This window comes from Micrasema longulum, unplaced genomic scaffold, assembly GCF_059751315.1.
Source record: "Micrasema longulum isolate JH-2025_06_02 unplaced genomic scaffold, ASM5975131v1 h1tg000624l, whole genome shotgun sequence".
Taxonomy (NCBI): domain Eukaryota; kingdom Metazoa; phylum Arthropoda; class Insecta; order Trichoptera; family Brachycentridae; genus Micrasema; species Micrasema longulum.
In genome coordinates this window covers 419,003-440,158 of record NW_028277820.1, presented here as the reverse complement: position 1 = coordinate 440,158, position 21,156 = coordinate 419,003, and the positions used below count along the sequence as shown (strand labels likewise).

The following is a 21,156-nucleotide window of genomic DNA, read 5'->3' as shown; positions in this document are numbered from 1 at the left end:
ATAACAAAGAATGTATGTCATTTAGATTTTATGACAGTCATCTCTTGCTAAATGGCCGGTTGAAATGTACCACAGTGCACTTCTGAGGTTGCGATATTTACCTGTTGGAGATAGTTTTTCTTCCTTAAAAATAATAAAATACGACTTTAGTCTGGTAAAACGAACGCAAAATTAAGAAATCATACAATTTTTCCATTTTAATATGAAAGTTTTTTTTTTATCGCGCAATAATAAAAAAATAAAAAAAAACGTAAATTAGATAAAAAAATATTTTTAAAGGTATTTCTAAACTTATTAGTTTTATGTAACTAAAACATAATTACTTTAAGACCGGCAGATAAAGCCATTTCAAATTAAGACTAAACTTAGGTATCTGGGCTTGGCTGGGACTGCCCTTCCGCTTTCGAAAAGGCTAGTCAGAAAGTCAATAAGATATTATTTTGAATTGAATATTACAACCATATTACCTCCTTTTTTCAAAAAATGAGAATACAATCCTATAAAAAAAAAGGGTTCAACTAAAGTATTTCAATATTTTTTTTTTAAGTATAACCGAAGACATTTTTCTAAGTAGAAATAAAGGAAAATGTCACAAACATGTATGTGATTTAAAATGTTTGTATTTTTTTTCAAAAACAAAAAATTAAAATTTGGCTGGGGCCACTTTTATGTTAAATGTATTATCTTCAAATTATCGCAAAAAAAATTTGTTCAATACTTAGTCTTTATTGAGATCCCAGATACCTAAGTTTAGTCTAAATTTGAAATGGCGTAATCTGCCGGTCTAAAAGTAATTATATTTTAGTTAAATGAAACTTTTAAGTATATTTTTAACAGACCTTTAAAAAATATTGTTTTCATCTAATTTATGTTTTTTTATTATAGCCCGATTAAAAAAAAAACATTAGTTTTAAAATGGCGAAATCGTATGGTTTCCTAATTTTGCGTTCGTTTTACCCGACCACAGCCTTAACTTGGAAAACCAACCTTCCTCGAGTTGGAACGATTAATAATTATAATAGGTAGAACCGTCTGGGCTGCGAGAAACACGACCCGACCGCGAATAGTGTGCAGAGTAGAGTATAGTCGGCAGGGCGTGTGTGTACTCCGGGAAACTGAGATTAGAACATAAAACGAGGAAATATAATTATACGCTTAATCGCGCTCGCGAGGTAGCGCAGCAAACTCTAAACGGCCATAGGTAATACTGATAATAATAAAAATCCTTCTTCTTCTTCTTCTTCTACAGCCTTATTCTCTCCACTGCTGGATTAAGGCCTCTTCCAAACGTCTCCATTCCTTCCCGCTTTCCCCGCTTTCATCATCCATGTTTTACCGGCAATAGAGGCAATGTCGTCGACCCATCTTTTCTGTAGCCTTTCAACACTGCCATTTTGCCGGTAAATGGGGTATGCATTTCTAATCGTCTCTGTAGCAGCAAAACGCTTTGTAATCTTGCCACTCTATAGCATGTTTATATATGCAAATTTAACATTATTATAAACTAGAATTCCAACCGCTTATGCGCTCTGTATGTTTATTCTACAGCGCCCTTAACGTCATTTTCACGAAAATAGCGCGATAAAAATGATGCAGAATAAAATAAAAAATAAAATACACACCTCCGAAAAATCTCTCTGCGACATTGTGTATGGAGTTTGTCGTCAGTCATTTGATTGGAGAGTTCCTTAAAAGACACAATGTTCACATTTTATGACGAACTTCACAGCACTGCACTTGAAACACAATTTACATGAACTCATCATGATTGAAACTATTGATTTTTTTAACGCACTGTCGATAACGAATTACAGAATTTTCTTGTGATTTGTCTGTTGTTACATCTGAAACAAAAGAAAAAAACAATTGATATAAAGCATTTACAAATAACTAAAATAATCGCGCCACCCTTGGCATATTAACCCTTTCAACTCGTGCGACGTATTTAAACGAGCAGTAACAGTAACCGTTTCACAAATTAAACGGTTTCTCAAATAACATGCAACGTAAGCAATAAATTTGGCAAAAGTAACTGCTGAAACAGTTACACAAAAATAAATTAAATTGCTACTTGTAACAAAAAACTAGTTAAGATACGTGGAAAGGTTAACTGTTTCCAAATAAAAGCTAAGTAGCTCAATCACAAATAAATAATATAATAATAATAATTTGGTCATAATATTCATAATTACAATACGCGTTATTCAGGGAATCCTCATGCGTCTAAGTTTCGCTCAACAAAGTTTGGCAGTAGGTCCTTGGAAAATATTGGCCATTCCGAATATAATAAACTGCCCGATAAGCTTAGACACGAAAAACTGAATAAAAAATCCAAAAGTGTCGCAATTGAAAATATTGTTTAAATCTTTTTGAAAGTGATAATTATGAATGTAGTTTATATAAGATGGTGTTTTATGTTTCTTATACAATAATGTTTTCTTTTTATTTCGGATGTATTAATTTGTATAATATTATGTATTGTCAAAAAAATGTTTTTTCTTATGTACGGTCCCAAATGAGTTTCTAATAACTCCTGGGAGTATGATATGTAATTTTTGTATTACATGTTTTATTTATAATAAAAAATTAAAAAATATATAAAAATATATCGATGCTCTAATAAGCGGCGTAATTACAGTTTCTCACCATGGTTGTTTATCGTATTTGCGATCGCGATGCAACATCTGTGAACACCTAATATTAAATGTCAACATATTTACGTTTCGCGACGTACAATCCTGTTGCGCAATCACATATTTGAATTTTACCGGTGTAATCATGGAAAATATTTCCAAACTGCTATTTTTATTTATTTTTTATCATGCTAGTTTTTTTTTTTTTTTATCATGCTATTTATTGCATTTAGCCATCGGCGAGCCAAATGTCAAGAAAAGCAGTCGCCATAGTAATTGTAATATAATTTTAACTTTTTTGTTTTAGATCTTTTTCCAAGTCGGTCTCTCAATGCTGAGGATCGTTATCACCATGAACACTTCTTATAAGTCTGTTCCACTCCAATTGGTCCTCAACCCAACGAACTGACTCATCAAGTCCCGTAGCCACCTTTATTGTTAGCATGTCAGTCCATCTGTATGGGATTCTAACCCGGCTTCTCCTACCTTCAACTCGGCCAGACATTATTGTTATTTTGTTTTAGATACTCCTTACTATTTTGCACATGCAATATATTGTATTATTTTTTAAAGTAAACGCCGATTTTTCGCCAGTGAACTTTATTTATTTACGAGGAAAACAAAAAACTAACCGACACGAGCGTTGACTTAGAGATTACACACGCGTTGACTTATAGCTGCGATAACTTAAGCATGTTCATTGCGATCTCTCAAATGCTTAGCATGTTTTTAAGCACGTCGATAGTTATTTGTGATTGAGCTACAGAGCAGTGTGGATAAACCCGTGCCCAACCAGTAAAACCGTTTATTTGTGAATTAATAATGTCCTGATTAGCTTTTGTTTTATTTATTATTTCATTTTATTTATTTATCAACAATATTTTGAGTTTGTTCAAATTTTTGCAGACAAGGACTGGATTCAACTCCTTAAGGAGCTGTCAATATTAACTTATAACAGAGATGAAAAATATTTAAGAAAAGGTAATATAGAAGTCTAGGCATCTACAGGGCTTAAGACCTGTAATTGATTGATTTAAGTGGCCACTTTACACACTGTGTAACATTTACCATTCTGCCCATATTTGAACATCTATATTCCTTTGATTCTTTCACCTGTTGATGTTTGTGAAGTTTAAGAGCTCAAGCCTTTATTTATGTGGGTGAGATTCATCTAATAGAATTATATGAGATTCATCTAATTAAACTCCCTAGGGAACCATTATTATCTAATACACATACTTTTATTTGTTTTTTATTTAAATATACTAAACTTTCTGATTATAGCTTTTAAGAGCCAAAATCACTCACAAACGAGGCGAGGTAGGTATTTGAAAAAAAAAATATTAATACCATTTAGGAAAATTATGGACATTCGATGTTTATAGAACAAGGTCTTCATTTTGAAATGAATAAATAAATACGAGAGGGACATGTCAGAAGTCGGAATAATCGTCGTGCCATTGGTAAACACAACGAGGAATTTCAGCCCAACGGGAAATTGGATACAAAAAATGTTTACTTACGCGTGGTAAAAATTAGAGCATTAAATTGAACAAAAAAGTTTCCTGAAAATGTACAAAAAATATTTTAATAAAAACGAACTACTTTGAACGACGTCACTAATTCATAATAATCAACCTATGATAAGAGAGCTGTGAAAAGTTTCAGGTTTCCGGTTTACCTACCAATCAGCAGAACTGGCCGAAAGGAAGCGGAAGAGAACTTGAGACGTCACAGGCGCAGGCGGAGTGATTTCAGAAATACAAAACTTAAAAAATCATAGCGCTGGTAATACGGTACATAATATTTTTTTAAATACTAAACTTCGTCATAATTACAACAGCGATGGAGAATACCTTAAATAAGGGAATATGGAAGTCTAGGCACTTACAGGGCTTATTAATTATAAGTTAAGGAATACTATCTTTGTTTAGTTTTTAATCGTTTACTTTTTGTGCTGTTACATGTTCACTTAATTACCACACTTACTAGTTCTTTGTTCGATGTACTATTATTGTGTTTTTTAAAAATTATTTTTATTGTTAACTTTTTAAAATCATTCTTATGTTGTTGAAATTCCACTTGTCAGTGCGTTTTGAAGCTACAAGACTTTTTGTGATGTTGGCTATCATATTATATTTATCCTATTTTGTAAATGTTATCAACTATCAAATATCTAAATTTAGTAAATGGGGTCTAGAATTTAAACCGTCCATGCGCTCAGTAGCTGCAAGACTTGTTGTTATCTTACTTCATTATTACAAATTTGCTGTTTATTTCGTTTTTAAAATATTACTTAAACTTTAAACTTTATTGTAAAATAAAAAAAAAATATAAAAAAATGTAAATAGGGGCTAGATTTCTTACTGTCCATGCGCTCTGTAGCTGCAAGACGTGCTTTTATCTAGCTCCTACATATCATAATTGGAAACGAGGAACTAGAATCCCAACCGTCCATGCGCTCTGTAGCTGCAAGACGAGCTGGGATATTTATTTATTGTACAGCGCCCTTAAGGTGATTTTCACAAAAATGGTGCTATATAAATTATCCAAACATATAAACATATATAATTGATTATTTCTCGATCAGAATGCGTGACGTCATAGCGGCTTAATCATTGATGCCCGGGGCTATGAAGTATGAAACCGATATAATAATGATAATTTCGCGTTTTTAGCTACTTCAGTGGCTCGATCTTACTTAACAAGGCGGCCACCGGCTTGTTTACGATTATTTGCCATCATAATGATATCAATGATGAATCACTCATAATTTTGATCAAGCTTTTGATACAATAATGTATATAGGTATCAACCACATTTTGAATCCATCCAAATATTTTTAGACAAGAACTGGATTCAACCCTCTTAGGTGTTATCAATATATTACAACAGGGATGAAAAACATTTAATATAAGGGAGTATAGAAGTCTAGGCATTTACAGGGCTTATGACCTGTCATCGGCTAGCTAAAGTAATCACTTTTTTTTTTTTCAACTTTTTGTTCATAATGTTATTTGTACATTGGCTGGCTTATTGCCAAATGGCAATTTCTTCCAACCAACCAATAAAATAAAAGTTTTATTTTTAAAATTCAAGTTACAGAACATATTCAATAGAAAAAAAATTAAAATGCTAAAGATATATAAAAATAGAATTAAACGTATATTTTTATAAATTACCTTTAATCAAAATTATAACTCAATGGGAAAAAGGAAAGGAAAAAGGAAAGGAGGAGAGATTAAGGAAGAGAAAGGAGATGTTTCTTCAGACGTGATTTAAACAGAGATAATGTAGTAACATCTTTGATGGTGGATCGGAGATGATTACACAGTCGAGCCGCATGGACACTATATAAGTTAGAGAAGAAAGAAGAACTGTGGATGGGTATTAAGAGAGTTCCTTGAGAATTAGAACGAAGAGGTAAACAATGAACTGAGAAGCGTTGAAATTTTTCACGCAGGTATATAGGAGCGCTAGGACTATGAAGTACATTGAACAGAAGTGAGAGGGAGTGATAGTCTCTCCGCTTTCTAATTTTGAGCCATTTCAGTTGCCTACGATAATCAGAAATGTGGTCATATTTACACGCTGTGTAACATTCAACGTTGTGCGTATGTTTGAAATTTCAACATCTTCTTCTTCTAGCGGTGCCTTATCAGGTCCCTCCGACGTTGGCGATAACTACAGCGAAAGCATCTCGGTTCTGCGCTATTTCGCAGCCAGGTCAACTGCCAATTGGATTTATTTGCCATAGTGATTCCTGCGAAAAGATAACCAGAGTAGTTTCCTGTTTCTTTTCTGTTGGATTTTTCTGCCGGGGTTACCTTCCCTTAGCTGGTTGGTTCTGGTTTGGAGGCGCCAGAAACTCGCCTTTCATCCTCTCGTTATCTGTTGTGATCATATCGTTATGAGTGTGATCCTATTGCCCAGGGTTTGTGACGTGAACGCTAACGAGTTGGACTAATCAGTAGTGTTGCCGGTGGAATGCATCTGGGTGTGTGCAGCATTTTATAGAATCACACCCTCCAGCCAGACGTGACTCATTGCCACCCTACTGACGGTTCGAACATCTATAATCTTCCATCTTCCATCAATCAATTCTTCCATCTGTTGATCTTTGCTTTTGCTTGATAAGGTAAAATTCTTCAATAATCACAGTTTATGTAGATATAAGTGGTGGCAAAAGTTGGTTTGCAACCAGTAGTCTTTGGGTAAGTCTGCTGCTTTTGGATGCGCTGCCGCTGACCGGCCATCAGCGTCACCTGGGGTCGTTCTGGTGCTCCAGAGAGTAGATACTTACGTTTCCTATCACTGTTGACATAAAGGGGTCAGAACTGGGTGATGGATTTATTTATTTATTTTGTTTATACTTCCCCTTGTCCCTACCTTGTAGACGACGAGGGCGACAGTGAAAGGAACATTGAAAGTTACAAAAGTAAACATTTGTTCTCGCTTTTCCTTACTGAATTTGGTTAGTAGAGGAAGAAATATAAACAATTCGTAATGGAAAAATATATAAATTGCGTGCTTGTATGAGTGAATCCGAAGAAAAAAATTTAGTCTTTAAAACGGATTCGAATATGTGGTGGATTCTTATTATTCTATGCAAGCTCCTGACGTCACAGGGACCTCCAAGCCCAGGTCTATAAGAGCGTGGCTACTGTTTGGAAGGCGAGAGTTTGCATTTTGCTAAATCTTCATCTACAAGCCCAGATCCGTAAAGTATCGGGCCATTAGGTAAGAGGCGAGTTCTTTAACATCTTCAGGTTTAACAAGTGGTTCCTCGGGGATGAGGCTCCTTTTATGACGTAACGCACCACATTCACATTGAATGTGTATAGGTATAGGTATTTCCTCATTTGCACTGCAGAACCTACATCTAGAAGTTTCGGAAATGTTCATTGTGGCAAGGTGTCCGTTCAATCTGTAGTGCCCTGGGTGGGCTCTAGTGATAACCCTCACTTGATTTCGGCTGAGCTTTGTTAGGTCAAAAGCAAAACTTTGCCAGTACCCTTTTATCATTTTTTCGCATGTAGTGGACGCTTTCAATTTGATATTTGTGATGGAATTCCGATTTCTTCTGCAATCCGAACAATTTCCATAATCTTGCAAAATTTTCTAACGCATGGGTGGAAAAAAGAGATGCCCTTCGAGGAATCAAATGCGATTTAATTTTTGGCTCTAATGGGATTTTAATAGGGTGATCATCGTAGCGGCAATGCAGAACCAAACTCAAGTTATGTATTGTCTATTTCCGTAAAAGGTAAGTCTTTTAAAGGGGTTTATCTACTAATACATTAACGAGGAGTGCTGGGAGGCGTGTATCGGTCAGGGGTCGGGCTGGGCTGCTCCTTCGCCGCCGTGGTGTGTCATTGAGGACGCTGCCTAAGTATGTAGGATTGGGTTTTCGTATTGCGTGTGGTTAATAAGGTTGGTTGTTAGGTTGGTTGATAGGTCAGTTGATAGATTAGTTGATATGCCTCGACTAGGATGAAGCCAGATTCAAAATAGGGTCATGCTAGGTTTTCGTCTTGAATTAGGTGGTGCTTGGAACGGAGCAAATTTATGAACACTGATTTAATTTTGAACTTAACAAAAACGAACAAACAAACAATCACGCTATTTCCCCGTAAGGGTAGGCAGAAAGGATAGAACGCCACATCACTCTATCTTTGCATACAGATCTCGCTTCCTTTACATTTATACATCTCCTCATGCACGCGCGCCGATTATTCCGACTTTCGACATGTCCATCTTCAAGTATTTGTTGGATTTTGTCATGCCGTGTCTTTTTCGGTCTTCCTCTATTTCTGCATCCATCAACATTCGCACTGTAAATATTCTAAGCCGTTCTTTGCTGTCCATTCGCTCTACATGTCCAAACTAGCGCAGAGCTCCTTTTTTGATTTTAGCGACAATGCTTATCTCACCCTTACATAAAGTACGGATCTCTACATGTGTGCATCTAACGCACATTGTTTTACCACACATTCGCCTTAGAGTTCGCATTTTGACAGCATTCAGCCTACTTTCATCTCTATTTCATACTTCGCTCCCATTCATCAGCGTCGGGACCAGGACTCCATTGTGATCTGCTTATTTTGCCTCTTGCGACAAACATTTATTTGCCAAGGTTGATTTTCTTATTTTTTTTTTTACAATATACATAAGGGGTAAAACAGAGTATTGAAAAATATAGAATAATTACATAACAATGAAATACATTTTAATTACAGAAATAGTAAACAAAAAATCCCACAAAAGCATGGCCTGTTCGTGGGTACAAGAAATGTTTATAAATTTTTTGTTCCTGTAATAAATAAATAGGTAAAATATTTTTGTGCACCATATGAAAGAGAAAAGAAAATATTCTGTAAAATATTAAAGAGTACTCTTTTATTACATAGCATATAAAAAAAGAAATAAAAAATATTTAAAAAACCTAATTTAAGTGCACCGTTCACTCTGTTCCCGGCACTCACACTCCTTTCAATATATTTCTGTCATTCCTTTCCTACATACTAACATACTTCCCAGATACACAAATTCCTTTACCTATTTAAATATAATTTGGACTTAATATGTGTGAATTATTTGGCTGATGGAGGGGTAGTTACGGTTCTGGTTCTCCCGATTGGTTTACTAACAAGCTAATGAACTAACATACCCCAATCGCCGTCAAAATTGGGAAAATTAGATTAAGGGTGACAGACGAATTGACTTGTATTGTACTTGAATTGTTTATACTTAAATTGAAAGCAGTACATATAAATTCTTAAATCCAGGGAGAAAACACAGTGCTATGTGTGTATTAAGAAAAATCAGACCGAATTTCCTCTTAAGCCGTTATATGAAAATCTTTTTAAGGCTCTTTACTTTTATTCGATTAAGCTGAATACAATTTTATCTAAGTGCGTTAATTAGGTATATATATACAAAACTAGTACATAGGAATTTGCAATGACATGTGAAAGTTGCATGGGTTGCAATTCTCTGTAAATAAGCTAGACGAGAAATCGGATGCACTACGAAGCGTTTTCTCTCAACTCTACTAATGGCAGACTGGTTTGTATATTTTTTTCTTAAACAATCGCATTTATATATTTTCAAAGTCCGAAAAAATTCTTAAGGTACATAAATTTTTCACATGGAATTAGTCACGAATTTTCAAACTACGATTTTTTATTAAAAATATTAAATTTGTTAAAACTTAACGATAGAAGAAAAATTACAGACTTTTAAATTTATTTGAAATTGTAAATTCAACGTGGGATTGCTTAGGACTGTAATCTCTCATCAACTTCAGGGTGCCTGGAAGAATTACTAGACAGGTACCACCGTTTTATAGCAACAATTTACGGAGAGTGTATACTTGTCATGCCGTATTAAATAGACTCCAGGAACTCAGCAATAGTTATTCCAACGTATCGGATATATAATATTTAGTGTAGGATATTGTTCTTAGAGATCAAACCTATTGAACTTTTTAAAGATGGTGAATTGTAATCAAGCCTTTAGTATAACTGTTATATGAAACAGTGCATTATGATTTTCCTGTTATATTAACTCTTTAAATTATTTTATTATTTAATTTGATTTTTACATGTATTTTAAAATGTTTTAAACATCAACTGAATGTTTTGTATAACTTTTAGGTTTAATTTTTGTTTCTAAATCTTAGAAATGAATTATTTTTTTAAAAATAATTAGTACAAATATGTTTATAGAAGGCGTAAGACTGACCATCTTACCTTCATGTAACATAAATTATCAAGATACGCTGAGATAAGTGTACCAATGCAGTGTTTATAATTAATGAATGCATACGTTTCGTAAAATGCAATTTTGCCGTATCTGTTAAATAAAATAAACGATAATAAAAAAAAAACATTATAAAATAAACGAGCTTATCTAAGATAAAACAATACGTCATACGTAAATATTTTTCTTATGCCGGTTGTGTAATAATAATGTGCTGTTCCTCGATCAACACAGCACAAACAATGGCTTTGTTTTGATTTTCTTATTTTATCAATAATTTGAATAATTTATTATTTAAATTGATTTTCACCAAATCCATTTTAAATTGTTTTAAAATTCTACTGAGTGTGTTACATAATTTTTGGGTTTAATTTTTGTTTTTATATCTTGGGTTTTCAAAGTAATGAAATGTTTTTATTATAAGTTTTGTAAAAGGCAATTTCGCCGTCGCCGTATGTGTTAATACAATTTCAAAAATAAAATATTTATTTTTTTTATATTGTACTATTAATATTTTAATTTTATTATGTAGAAATGCAAATAAATTTGCAACCTGTATTATTTTATTAAACTGAAAAAACAAGATTGGTACCTACCAGTAGCGAACGGTGATTTAAGTTTATTTATTACAAGAAATTGTATTTACCATAGTCAATAAATAAATAGTAAATAAATTGTCACTATGAAATTCAAATAGTTATTCATCAAAATGACATTTCACGATCAGATCGAAACAGTTTGTGGCAGTTCGTTGAAGATATTAGGATTCGTCTTGCGTACTGCCAGGGTTTTTGGTAGTACACGAGTACAGAGAATTCTTTATAACTCGTTGGTGCGAAGTAGACTCGAGAGTGGCTCGATGATTTGGGGACCGTGTGAGTTGGAGTACTCTCTTATGGTGGAGAGGGTTCAGAAGAAATTTCCTCGGTTTCTCTGCATGAGGGAGTGCGGATATTATCCATGGCTTTATCTCACTGAGTTCCTCCAGGGTACGCTCGGTTACAGCAGTTTGAAGACCAGAAGGAATGTGTATTTAACTGCGCACTTCTTTCGATTGTTGCGCGGGATTGAAATTATGCGGAGCATTAGCTTTTATGTTCCGGATAATTACCTCAGACAGCGCCAGGATAGACTGTTTCACATTCCAATATACAGGACCATCCTGCCAATGGTTATGCCTGTTGGAAGGGCTATTTCTATGTTGAATAATATTACTTGGGACATTGACATTTTTCACGTCGCTGTGGGAGTTTTTCGTTACAAGATTCTCTTACTGTTTAACATATTATTCCCTGGATATTATGTATAATTATTTATTTATTTATTTATAAATGAAATCATACAGTATTTATATAAAACGGGGTACAAAAGAACAATTTTAAAAAGTAAGACCAATTACAGATTTCACACTAATGAATGCAGGAGGAGAGGGGAAAAATAATTAAATTCTAAAAAAGTAAAAATAAAAATATTAAATAAAAAGTTCATAAAAAGGAGAAGACATTGTAAAGCTACTCTACTTTCTCTACCTCTCTCTCTGCTTCCATGAAAATTTCAATTTAATAGTAAAAAAAAAAAAATCACAACTAACAATAAATTATTCGATGCAGGTAGTAGATGTAGGTAAGTATAAATTAAGAGTTGAAATCAAATGATTAAAATTAAAAGTAAAAGTTAAAATTAAAATGAAAAGTTTAAATTAAAATTAAGTTAAAAGTTTAAATTAAAAGTTAAAATTAAGAATTAAAATTAAAAAGTTAAATTTGAAAGACAAAGTTAAGAATCAAATAAAAAGTTAAAAGTCAAGCAGGAGATAAATTTAAAATGTCTTTAACTGATCTGGTAATTACAATGTAGTATGTCGATGTCACTAAAACTGTCATTATAGGTAATCTGTATTCTTCGTATAGTGCTATTAAAAATTAGTCATTGAGTTAGGAATGTCGACGAGTACAGATTGACGAGTTCTACGGACAGGGACTCGATATGAAATGCCTCTAACAATTTCTGGGCTATCAACTACGTTATTAACAATTTTGTATAGAAAGCTCATATCCAAAATGGTACGCCGAGTTGCGAGATTTTGAACCTTGTGAAAATTAGCTGACTCAGTCCTACTTGAGAATGAAACATTATTTCTGAAATCTAATTGTCTAAGAAAATAATTTTGAATATGTTCAATACGATTTTTGTACGTATTATATTCGGGATTCCAAATCGGCGAACCAAACTCGAGGACACTACGTACATATGAAAAAAAAAGTTTTCTTAATGCGTCAGTTCTTGTGAAAGGTTTGGTTGATCGTATGACAAACCCTAACATTTTGTAAGCTTTTTCTACAGTATTTTCTATATGTTTGTTAAATGTAAGTTTACTATCAAGTACAACACCAAGGTCACGGATGTGTTATTAATATATATATACCTAATTTTCCCATATTATTTTTAGTATTTCTATATGTATGAATTGAGCTATCCTATTTTGTAATGTGTATACGAGTATATAATATATGAATACGAGTCCGTAAATGGATTGCTAAAAAGACTAGACAGAAAGCTAAGGAATATATTTCATATATCATAATATAATTTTTTATTGATGTAGGTATGTTTTAGAATCTTTTTTCATATTTCTTTTGAATTTTTACACAACAATCGGTGTGAAATTATGTACAATTATGTATACAATAAATAATACACTGACACTCCGGAAAGTGCATGTGGGCCAGTGACTACATCCATAAATAAAAATATATTAAATGCACCTAATGTATAAATATGTGTTTAAATTAAAAAATGAATAAATAAAATTGAAATTGAGAAATTGTCTGATACCACATATCCTCTTAATGCGTAGATTTTCTTATTCTTTTTTAAAGAATGTTCCTCGTTCTCTGTTGTAATATTTAGTATTGATAAATCTCTTACCGTTTCATTGTAATTGCGGCCGTATAGTTCATTCGCACGAAACCGGCACCGCGACCCTCTCGACGGGGGCCTATCGTTGGGTCGGTAATAATTGTTTCTCAGAATCGCACTATCACGCTAAGAATAGGCGCTTCAACCCTTCGGACGACAGGTGTTTTGAGTTACATCACTCGCATAATTAACAACAACAAAACGTTTTAAAAATTCATCATTCATATCATCATCATCACCATCGTCTTCGTTCCCCTTTCCGCGCCCAGTGGTGCATAGAGCATTGGTAAACCAAATGCGGCTTATCTCGATTATCTGTTTCACGAAAGTCAATCAGTTTTGCAATATGGAATAATTGGATGGGGATGTGTAAATTACACATTGATCAAACAAATATAATTGCACAAAAAGCTTTAATAAAAAATATCTTAAGAGTCCCAATCAGTGCCTCGATTATGACGTTAATAACGTTATTGTCATGTGTCTATATCGAGACGGTATACTTAACTTTTGTACTATCTGTATCTTACCTCGGTATGTTCTACCTACTTGCTATATCGAAATCATATGATCGAAATAAGCCAATGAATGGCCGGAAAAAAATAGTCCGCGTTCCTTGCGACATTGCTATTTCAAATAGTTCCCATTTTAAATAGGCTTCTTTGATAGAAAATGCCCACTTCAAAGCGATTATAAACTCCAATAAACCCCAATTCAAGCAAAAAATACTCGCTTGAACATGATTTTTATATGACTTTTAACCATTGCCAAAACGATATGCTTAACGATCGTCTGCATTTATCTACTGAAGTAGTACGTAGCGATTACAAAGCCGGCTCTTGATACGTTCTCTCAGAAAGATAGTAAAACAGATGGAAAAAATATAATGACTAAATTTATTTTTTACATTGGTAACTCTCTAACTATTGGACATAATCTAACGAGGTTATTTTTGCATCTAGCCGCTCGTTTCTCATAATTTAACTGTTATGTCGGAATACAATTCTACTTCAAAATTTACTTATTTCTCTCTTATATTTTTAATCGGCTTTTAAAAAAAAAGTGCCAACCTCGAAAACGATTAAAAATTTATATAAATCGTAATTAAAGAAAAAATTGCTCCGTGGAACAAAATTTTTGTCACTTTTAATGCGTAGATAAACGTATCGAGGGGTTCTAGACCCGTCGGTATAAACCAATGTACTAACATCAAAATTTGATGGTGGGGGGTATCGATAGTATATCTTTGTTGTTGGTCGGGATAATTTTATCTTCAACTATGACGTAATATTGAAGCTATGTCATTTTAGAGCGTAGATATGTGTACCGTGACGTACGCTTCGCCTTGTTTCATATCGATGTAGGTACCTACCCAAAACTTGAAGGTGGGGGGTTGGTAATATATCTTTGTAATCGCTAAGGGAATTTATCTTCAACTATACCGTCAAGGTGAAGGTATGACGTCTTTATCTTCCCATCATAATCGAGGCCCGGAACTGGCTACCTCGGTATATTCGTAGATCTTAATGTAACATCTGTAAAACAACTTTATGTAAAAGCTCCGTTACTGTACGCACACAAACATTATTCTCTATCTTCCATAATTCCTTTCACAAATACAAGAGTTACTAGATACTCCACCCCGATGCTGCAAAAACCATTAAAAATTAATACAACCTTCGGTCAAAGAGGATTGGCCTACCACACGAAGTTTACAATTTACTTCCATTATACATAAGGACAATAAGTAAGTACTCACAATATAAAATTGCTATTAAGAAATGGATAGTGGAGGTGGGTTGCGCACGGATCGATGAGTGGATCAAGCCAAATAGGTAAAATGTGTGTTCTGTTTATGAAATTTGGTTTACAGGTCTATTTAATTAGTTATGTTTTTAAAATTGTTTTAGTTTATGCTTATTATTATGTTAATGATAATTAGGTTAATTGAATTAATTACGTTTTTACTTTATTATTATGTTAATTTTGTTAAATAACTAAACAGGCATGTTGCACTTATTGAAAAATGTTTCCCTCGGCACGGAACACTCCAGTGAGGGAATATTATTCTGTATAAAAAAATAATACAAACATTGTAAAAGTATAAATAAATATTGTATTGTCAATCGAAGCTAAACTGGCAGTGCACAACGGAGTTTTAGTCGCAAAACTTATGTATAGAAGTGAAACATGGAACTGACAGAAGAAGGATGAAAGTCGAGTGAACGCGGTTGAAATGAGATCTCTTAGACGAATGTGTGAGGAATCCATGTATGACAGGGTTACGAATGATGAAATCAGGCGAGAGTGTAAATCTGAGGCAAGTATAATTGATAAGATTGATAAAGAGTCCTTGGTATGGTTTGGTCATGTAGAACGAATTGACGACGAAATACTGGTAAAACAAGTATATATGGCAAAAATGATAGGTAACGTGAGACGAGGACGACCAAGGAAGGCGTGACATGATCAGATGCACCAAAACCTTAAGTCTGGCCATGTCAAAAGCAGGCAGAACCGAAGGGCATGTATGAATGTGGAAGAAGCTAGGAATGTACACCAGAATAGACGCAGTTAGTTTAGTAGCAGTTATATTTTATTTTATTAAAAAGATTATATGCATAAATATGTAATTGAACAGGTATTTCTTTATCTAGCAAAACTGCTCGAAATATTTTCATAGGGAAATATTACGTTGTTATTATTTTGAAATGTTAAAATATAATCGGTTGTGGTCCTGTGGCTAGTGCCTCGGACTCACGGACCAAAGGTCCGTGGTTCGAATCCACTCTACCCCAACTCGATTCCCATTTTCTAATAGTGAGTCATTTACGACTCGTTGAAAATGGTCCTCAAAATTAAATATTTAGGGAAATCATAAGTACTCAAATATTTTTTTTTATAAAAAAAATAAAAAAAATAAGGGTCTATGAAATGCGGTAAAGTAAAAAAACAATTTTTACTACTTGTTTATAGCATAAAAAATATTTTTGAATTTATAATTTTGGATTCCGTTGAAAACGGTCATTGCATTAGCCACGCCCCCAATACGTCACGATTCGAGTTTATTTTAAACTTTGTTTGCAATCGTTTAAATTTTTATAGAACATCGTCATGAATCTTGACGTCACAATTATCAATCGCGCGAGCAAGTCACGTTTTTCTAGGGACATGTTTTTTTATAATTCCTTTTTAAACGTTATGTATGAAAACATTTAACCACAACATCCATATTGATTTTGAAAATGCAATTAATTTTTCTAAATCTGTTTGATATATTTTATCGGTATTTGTATTATGTAATATTTTCTTATTTTACATGTCAAATAATTATTTTTATTTTATTTTGTGTTTGTATTGCAAGTACGTTCTTTATTTTTTTGCAAACAGACGCCGTATTCTGGCACTGAACAAAACTAAAAAGTATGATCAGTCCTACGCTTCGGGTGCCAGTCCAGGAATAATGCAAAACAACCATGAAAATCAGTATCAGGAATCGAACCCGGGATCTCAAGAATGGTAGACAAACCAGCCAACCACTTCACAAAGAGGCGGACTTATCTGCATTCGATTTCATTATACAGGATTTTACCTTAGAGCAGCCATCGGTTATAAAATATTCGTTCAGGATACTGGTTCTATTTCACACATAGCAATGTATTTTTTACCCGCCCGGACACTGAAAATAGCTTATGCTCTTTTATTTTAAAATACATGATGGGGTACATTACGATTTTTTAAAATTATAAACTCTTCATTTTAAGGTCTAATTCAGTGCCTTATGAACATTTGGTTGCTAAAAGGGGTATAGAAATGATGATGATAAATATTTAGATTTTTACTACCTTGTTTTACAGACCCAGACAAGCGCCTGAAACGTAAGACTGATGGTCTTACGTTTATAAATAAATAAAAAATTATTTTGAATACATATTATGTACTTACATATCCTCATCTCACTATCATTGATTCTAGGGATAATTTGTGTAGCGTCATTTTTTTTTCAAATAAACTCAAGGGTGTTAAAATACAAATAATGGATTTAACCCCTTTAAAATTTCTTTTATTACATGGATTTGATCAAAATTGACTGCTTTTTCAACAGAGACGTTAAACAGACAAAATGAATCTCTTAGTATTTTTTCAAGCCGTTCATTCTAATGTGCCTTCATAAATAACTTATAATACAACGCAATAATACTCGAATATGAGTCCTTAGAACGGTGCTAGAGAACTCACACCTTAATACAAACCCCGCGAAGAGAGATAATTAAAGAACCATGACATTTATAATATGAGGCTATAAGAACTATTGTTGCCTGCTGACAATAGCTTTTCTTTTTAAAATTTAAATGAGGAATAAATTAATTTAAACTTTTATAAATCGCATTTGAAGTGAACAAAAAAACATATATATACCCACGTACTATTATACTATTATGGAGCAGGAAATGATAGTTTTCGTTCTTATTTTTAATTTTTATCACTTTCATATAAAGGGTATAAGATATATCTTAGGGCGTATTTCAATGAATTATCCTGTAAACTCAACACAAGTTTAAAAAAATATATATAATAATCCATTGCCCAAAAAAAATGTGTTGAAAACTCGTCTATTTATCGAAGCTGCTCCAAATTTAACTTACTTTGTCCTCATTTAGATATTTTTAATGCATAATTTTGTGACTTCAAAATAAAACTTTTTGAATCACTGTAAATATTATATATTTTATTTAATTTTACAAAACGCCCAAGGGGCATTTACAAAAAATATACAGGTAAGTACAAACATAGTAAGTAATAGTTAAAAAAATAAACAAACGCTTTTTCGCAGAAATAATAAAAAGCATACTGCTATGCAAAATAAAAAGTGAAACTTTGCATTATTATAAAAAAGACAAAAATATGGATAAAAGAAAAGTGATTGAATTAAAAAACAAATTGTTAATAACAAATTAATGTTAAAAACTTGTTATTAATGTTAATAATGTTAATTGTACATTGGCGGGCTTATTGCCAAATGGCAATTTCTTCCAAACATCCAATGAAATAAAAGTTTTATTTTTATAATTCAAGTTACAAAACGTATTCAATAGAAAATAAAGATTAAAAAGCTAAAGATACAAAAAAATTGAAACAAACGTATTTAACAATGTTTGAGTATGTCCAAATGCTTGCAGACTGGCTGGATTTCCTCCTAAGGGAGTTATTCATTTTAAAATTTATTTCAACAGAGAGGGAAAACATTTTTGAGAAGGGAATATGGAAGTCTATGCATTTACAGGGCTTATGAACTCTCGTTGGCTGGTTTAAGTAGTCACTTCACGCACTGTAAAACATGGGCAAAATGGTGAATGTTACACAGTGTGTAAAGTGGCCACTTAAACCAGCCAATGACAGGTCATAAGCCCTGTAAATGCCTAGACTTCCATATTCCCTTCTCAAAAATGTTTCCCCTCTTCGTATTCGTTTATAAATTACCTTAATTCAATAATGTTACTCGATGGGAAAAGGGAAAAAGTGGAAAGGAGTTGAAATTAAGGAAGAGAAAGGAGATGTTTCTTCAGACGTGATTTAAACAGAGATACTGTTGTAACATCTTTGATGGTGGATGGGAGATGATTCCACAGTCGAGCCGCATGGACACGATATGAGTTAGAGAAGAAAGAGGAATTGTAGATGGGCATTAAGAGAGTGCTTTGAGAATTAAAACGAAAAGGTAAACCATGAACTGATAAGCGTTGAAATTTTCACGGAGGTATATAGGAGCGTTAGGACTATGAAGTGCATTAAACAGAAGTGAGAGAGAGTGTTTTCTCATTATATTTGTGAAAAACTTTAACTATATGTATGTACTACTTTGTATATATATATATATGTTTGGATAATTTATATAGCGCCATTTTTGTAGAAATCACCTCAAGGGCGCTGTACAGTAAATAAATATCCCAGCACGCCTTGCAGCCACAGAGCGCATGGACGGTTGGGATTCTACTTCCTCGTCTCCAATTATGATATATAAAAAATACGATTTATAGGATCTCGATCACGCTAGATCACAATATAGTACGTCTCGCAGCTACGAAGCGCATTGACAGTAAGAAATCTAGTCCCTATGTACATTTTTTTATTTGATAATGAAGTTAAAAGTTTAAGTGATATTGTAAAAAATGAAATAAAAAACAAATTTATAAAAATAAAAGCAAGAAATATTTATATATATATAACAACTGTTGGTTTTCCTAAATAAATAATAAAAAAAAGAAAAATGAATGTCAAAAAATATAGTTTTAAATTAGAAGGTTTTTAAGATTTCAAACCTCTTGGACATTTAAATAAACTTATAAAATAGAATTTAAGTTGTATATTTTGGCTGCTTAGTGTAAATAGCTTTTTCTGTTTTATAATCTAATATAATTTACAGATTACGCTTCTTGAAATTTAGACTAGGCTTGGTACATTGGTGCCTACTTATCAATCCCTCTTTCATCCGTCCATTTCCATTAGTACAGATGTGCGATATGCTTAGAACTAAAATCAGAAAACACAATTTGAACGGTGAGACCTTTCTGCGCCGACTCCTCCCAAACTAATTAGATTCGCCGTGGCATTTCCTACGGGGCTTATCACGAATCCATGGCGAGGTATTTGCCATTATGGCTCTCGTAATATGACTTTGGGAGGTGCCTTTTGCATCAACAATTTCCAGCTCATTCCGCTGGCATTTAGTTCGGGGTATACCGCGAACTCATTTCTGGGATATTTAAAGCATCAACTTTGCAGTCAAACATTTCAATAATGAGGAATTCCTCTGTATTCTAATTTTCTTTTTCTATTAGCGTACTATTTACCTAAGCAAAAATACATATATATATTTTTGTGCGTTATTTACAAAGATATGGTTTTTTAAAGTTACATTTATCAAATACCGCGCCAAATGACTGTAATCAGTGTGTCACTTTTCAGTAGTGACGTCATGAAACGGTTGGCGTTCTTACTTTCACTGACCTGACAAGAATCTATGGAATATTGCTTTGATTACTTTATTTAGTTGATCGTAATTCGCTCATTTCTATGTGATGGTTGTTTTTACGAACGTTTCGATTTAGAAAAACCTAGAAAGTTGACATAATCTCTGGTTGAAATGTCAAATTATACTCTTTTTCTATGGTCTAAACGTTGCGGGGGCTTTAAAGCGGAAAACAGGAAATACTACACGTAGATATAAGGCGTGACGTCATTATTTACGATTTTAAAATGAATACTATTTTTAACATTTTTTATTTATTTTTGCATGCGTTTTTGAGATATTTCATCCTACTCCAAAATTTTTAGATATTCACAGGTACACGAAAACATTTTAAAAATTTAATTCCGGGTTGGGCTGGAATTCCTCATTGTTAACAAATATTTCTATCTAACCACATACCGACTTTTCTATGTCTACCAGTTTTGAGACATGCCTGTTCCTTAGTCAGGAAACAAATTACACATACATACACATTCACCATAGTTGCCTAGACTTTTATATTTCCTTCTCGTGAATGAACGTAGTTATACAGAAAGGAGCCAACCATAGAAAAGTGAAACAGAGATAATAGCCATTTTGTGAAAAGAGTGAATTATAAAATCTACACAATAATTTGAATGTTTTTGACTTTAACAAACGATAAACAATGAATACCCAAGTTTCTTTATATAGTACAAACAAGAATCTTATGGCGTATTTGACCAATTCAAAAGATTTTTAAAGTACCATAAGATTTTTCTAGTTTTGTGGGTGTTTTCTGTAAATTGAGAAATGCCGTTTTTGTGATCGACACCTTTTTCCGGAGGTGAT

The 21,156-nt window shown here is 33.1% G+C and overlaps 1 protein-coding gene across 2 annotated transcripts in view; it reads right to left on the bottom strand.

The window, feature by feature from the left end:
* LOC148280057 (tetratricopeptide repeat protein 28) overlaps positions 1-21,156 on the bottom strand; it is a 166,917-nt gene that overhangs the window by 113,424 nt on the left and 32,337 nt on the right. For both annotated transcript variants that reach the window (XM_088228987.1, XM_088228988.1), the window contains exon 2: positions 1,623-1,844. In XM_088228987.1, coding sequence (XP_088085113.1) covers positions 1,623-1,646 — 24 coding nt within the window. In that variant the 5' untranslated portion in view covers positions 1,647-1,844. The remainder of the gene's footprint in view (positions 1-1,622; positions 1,845-21,156) is intronic.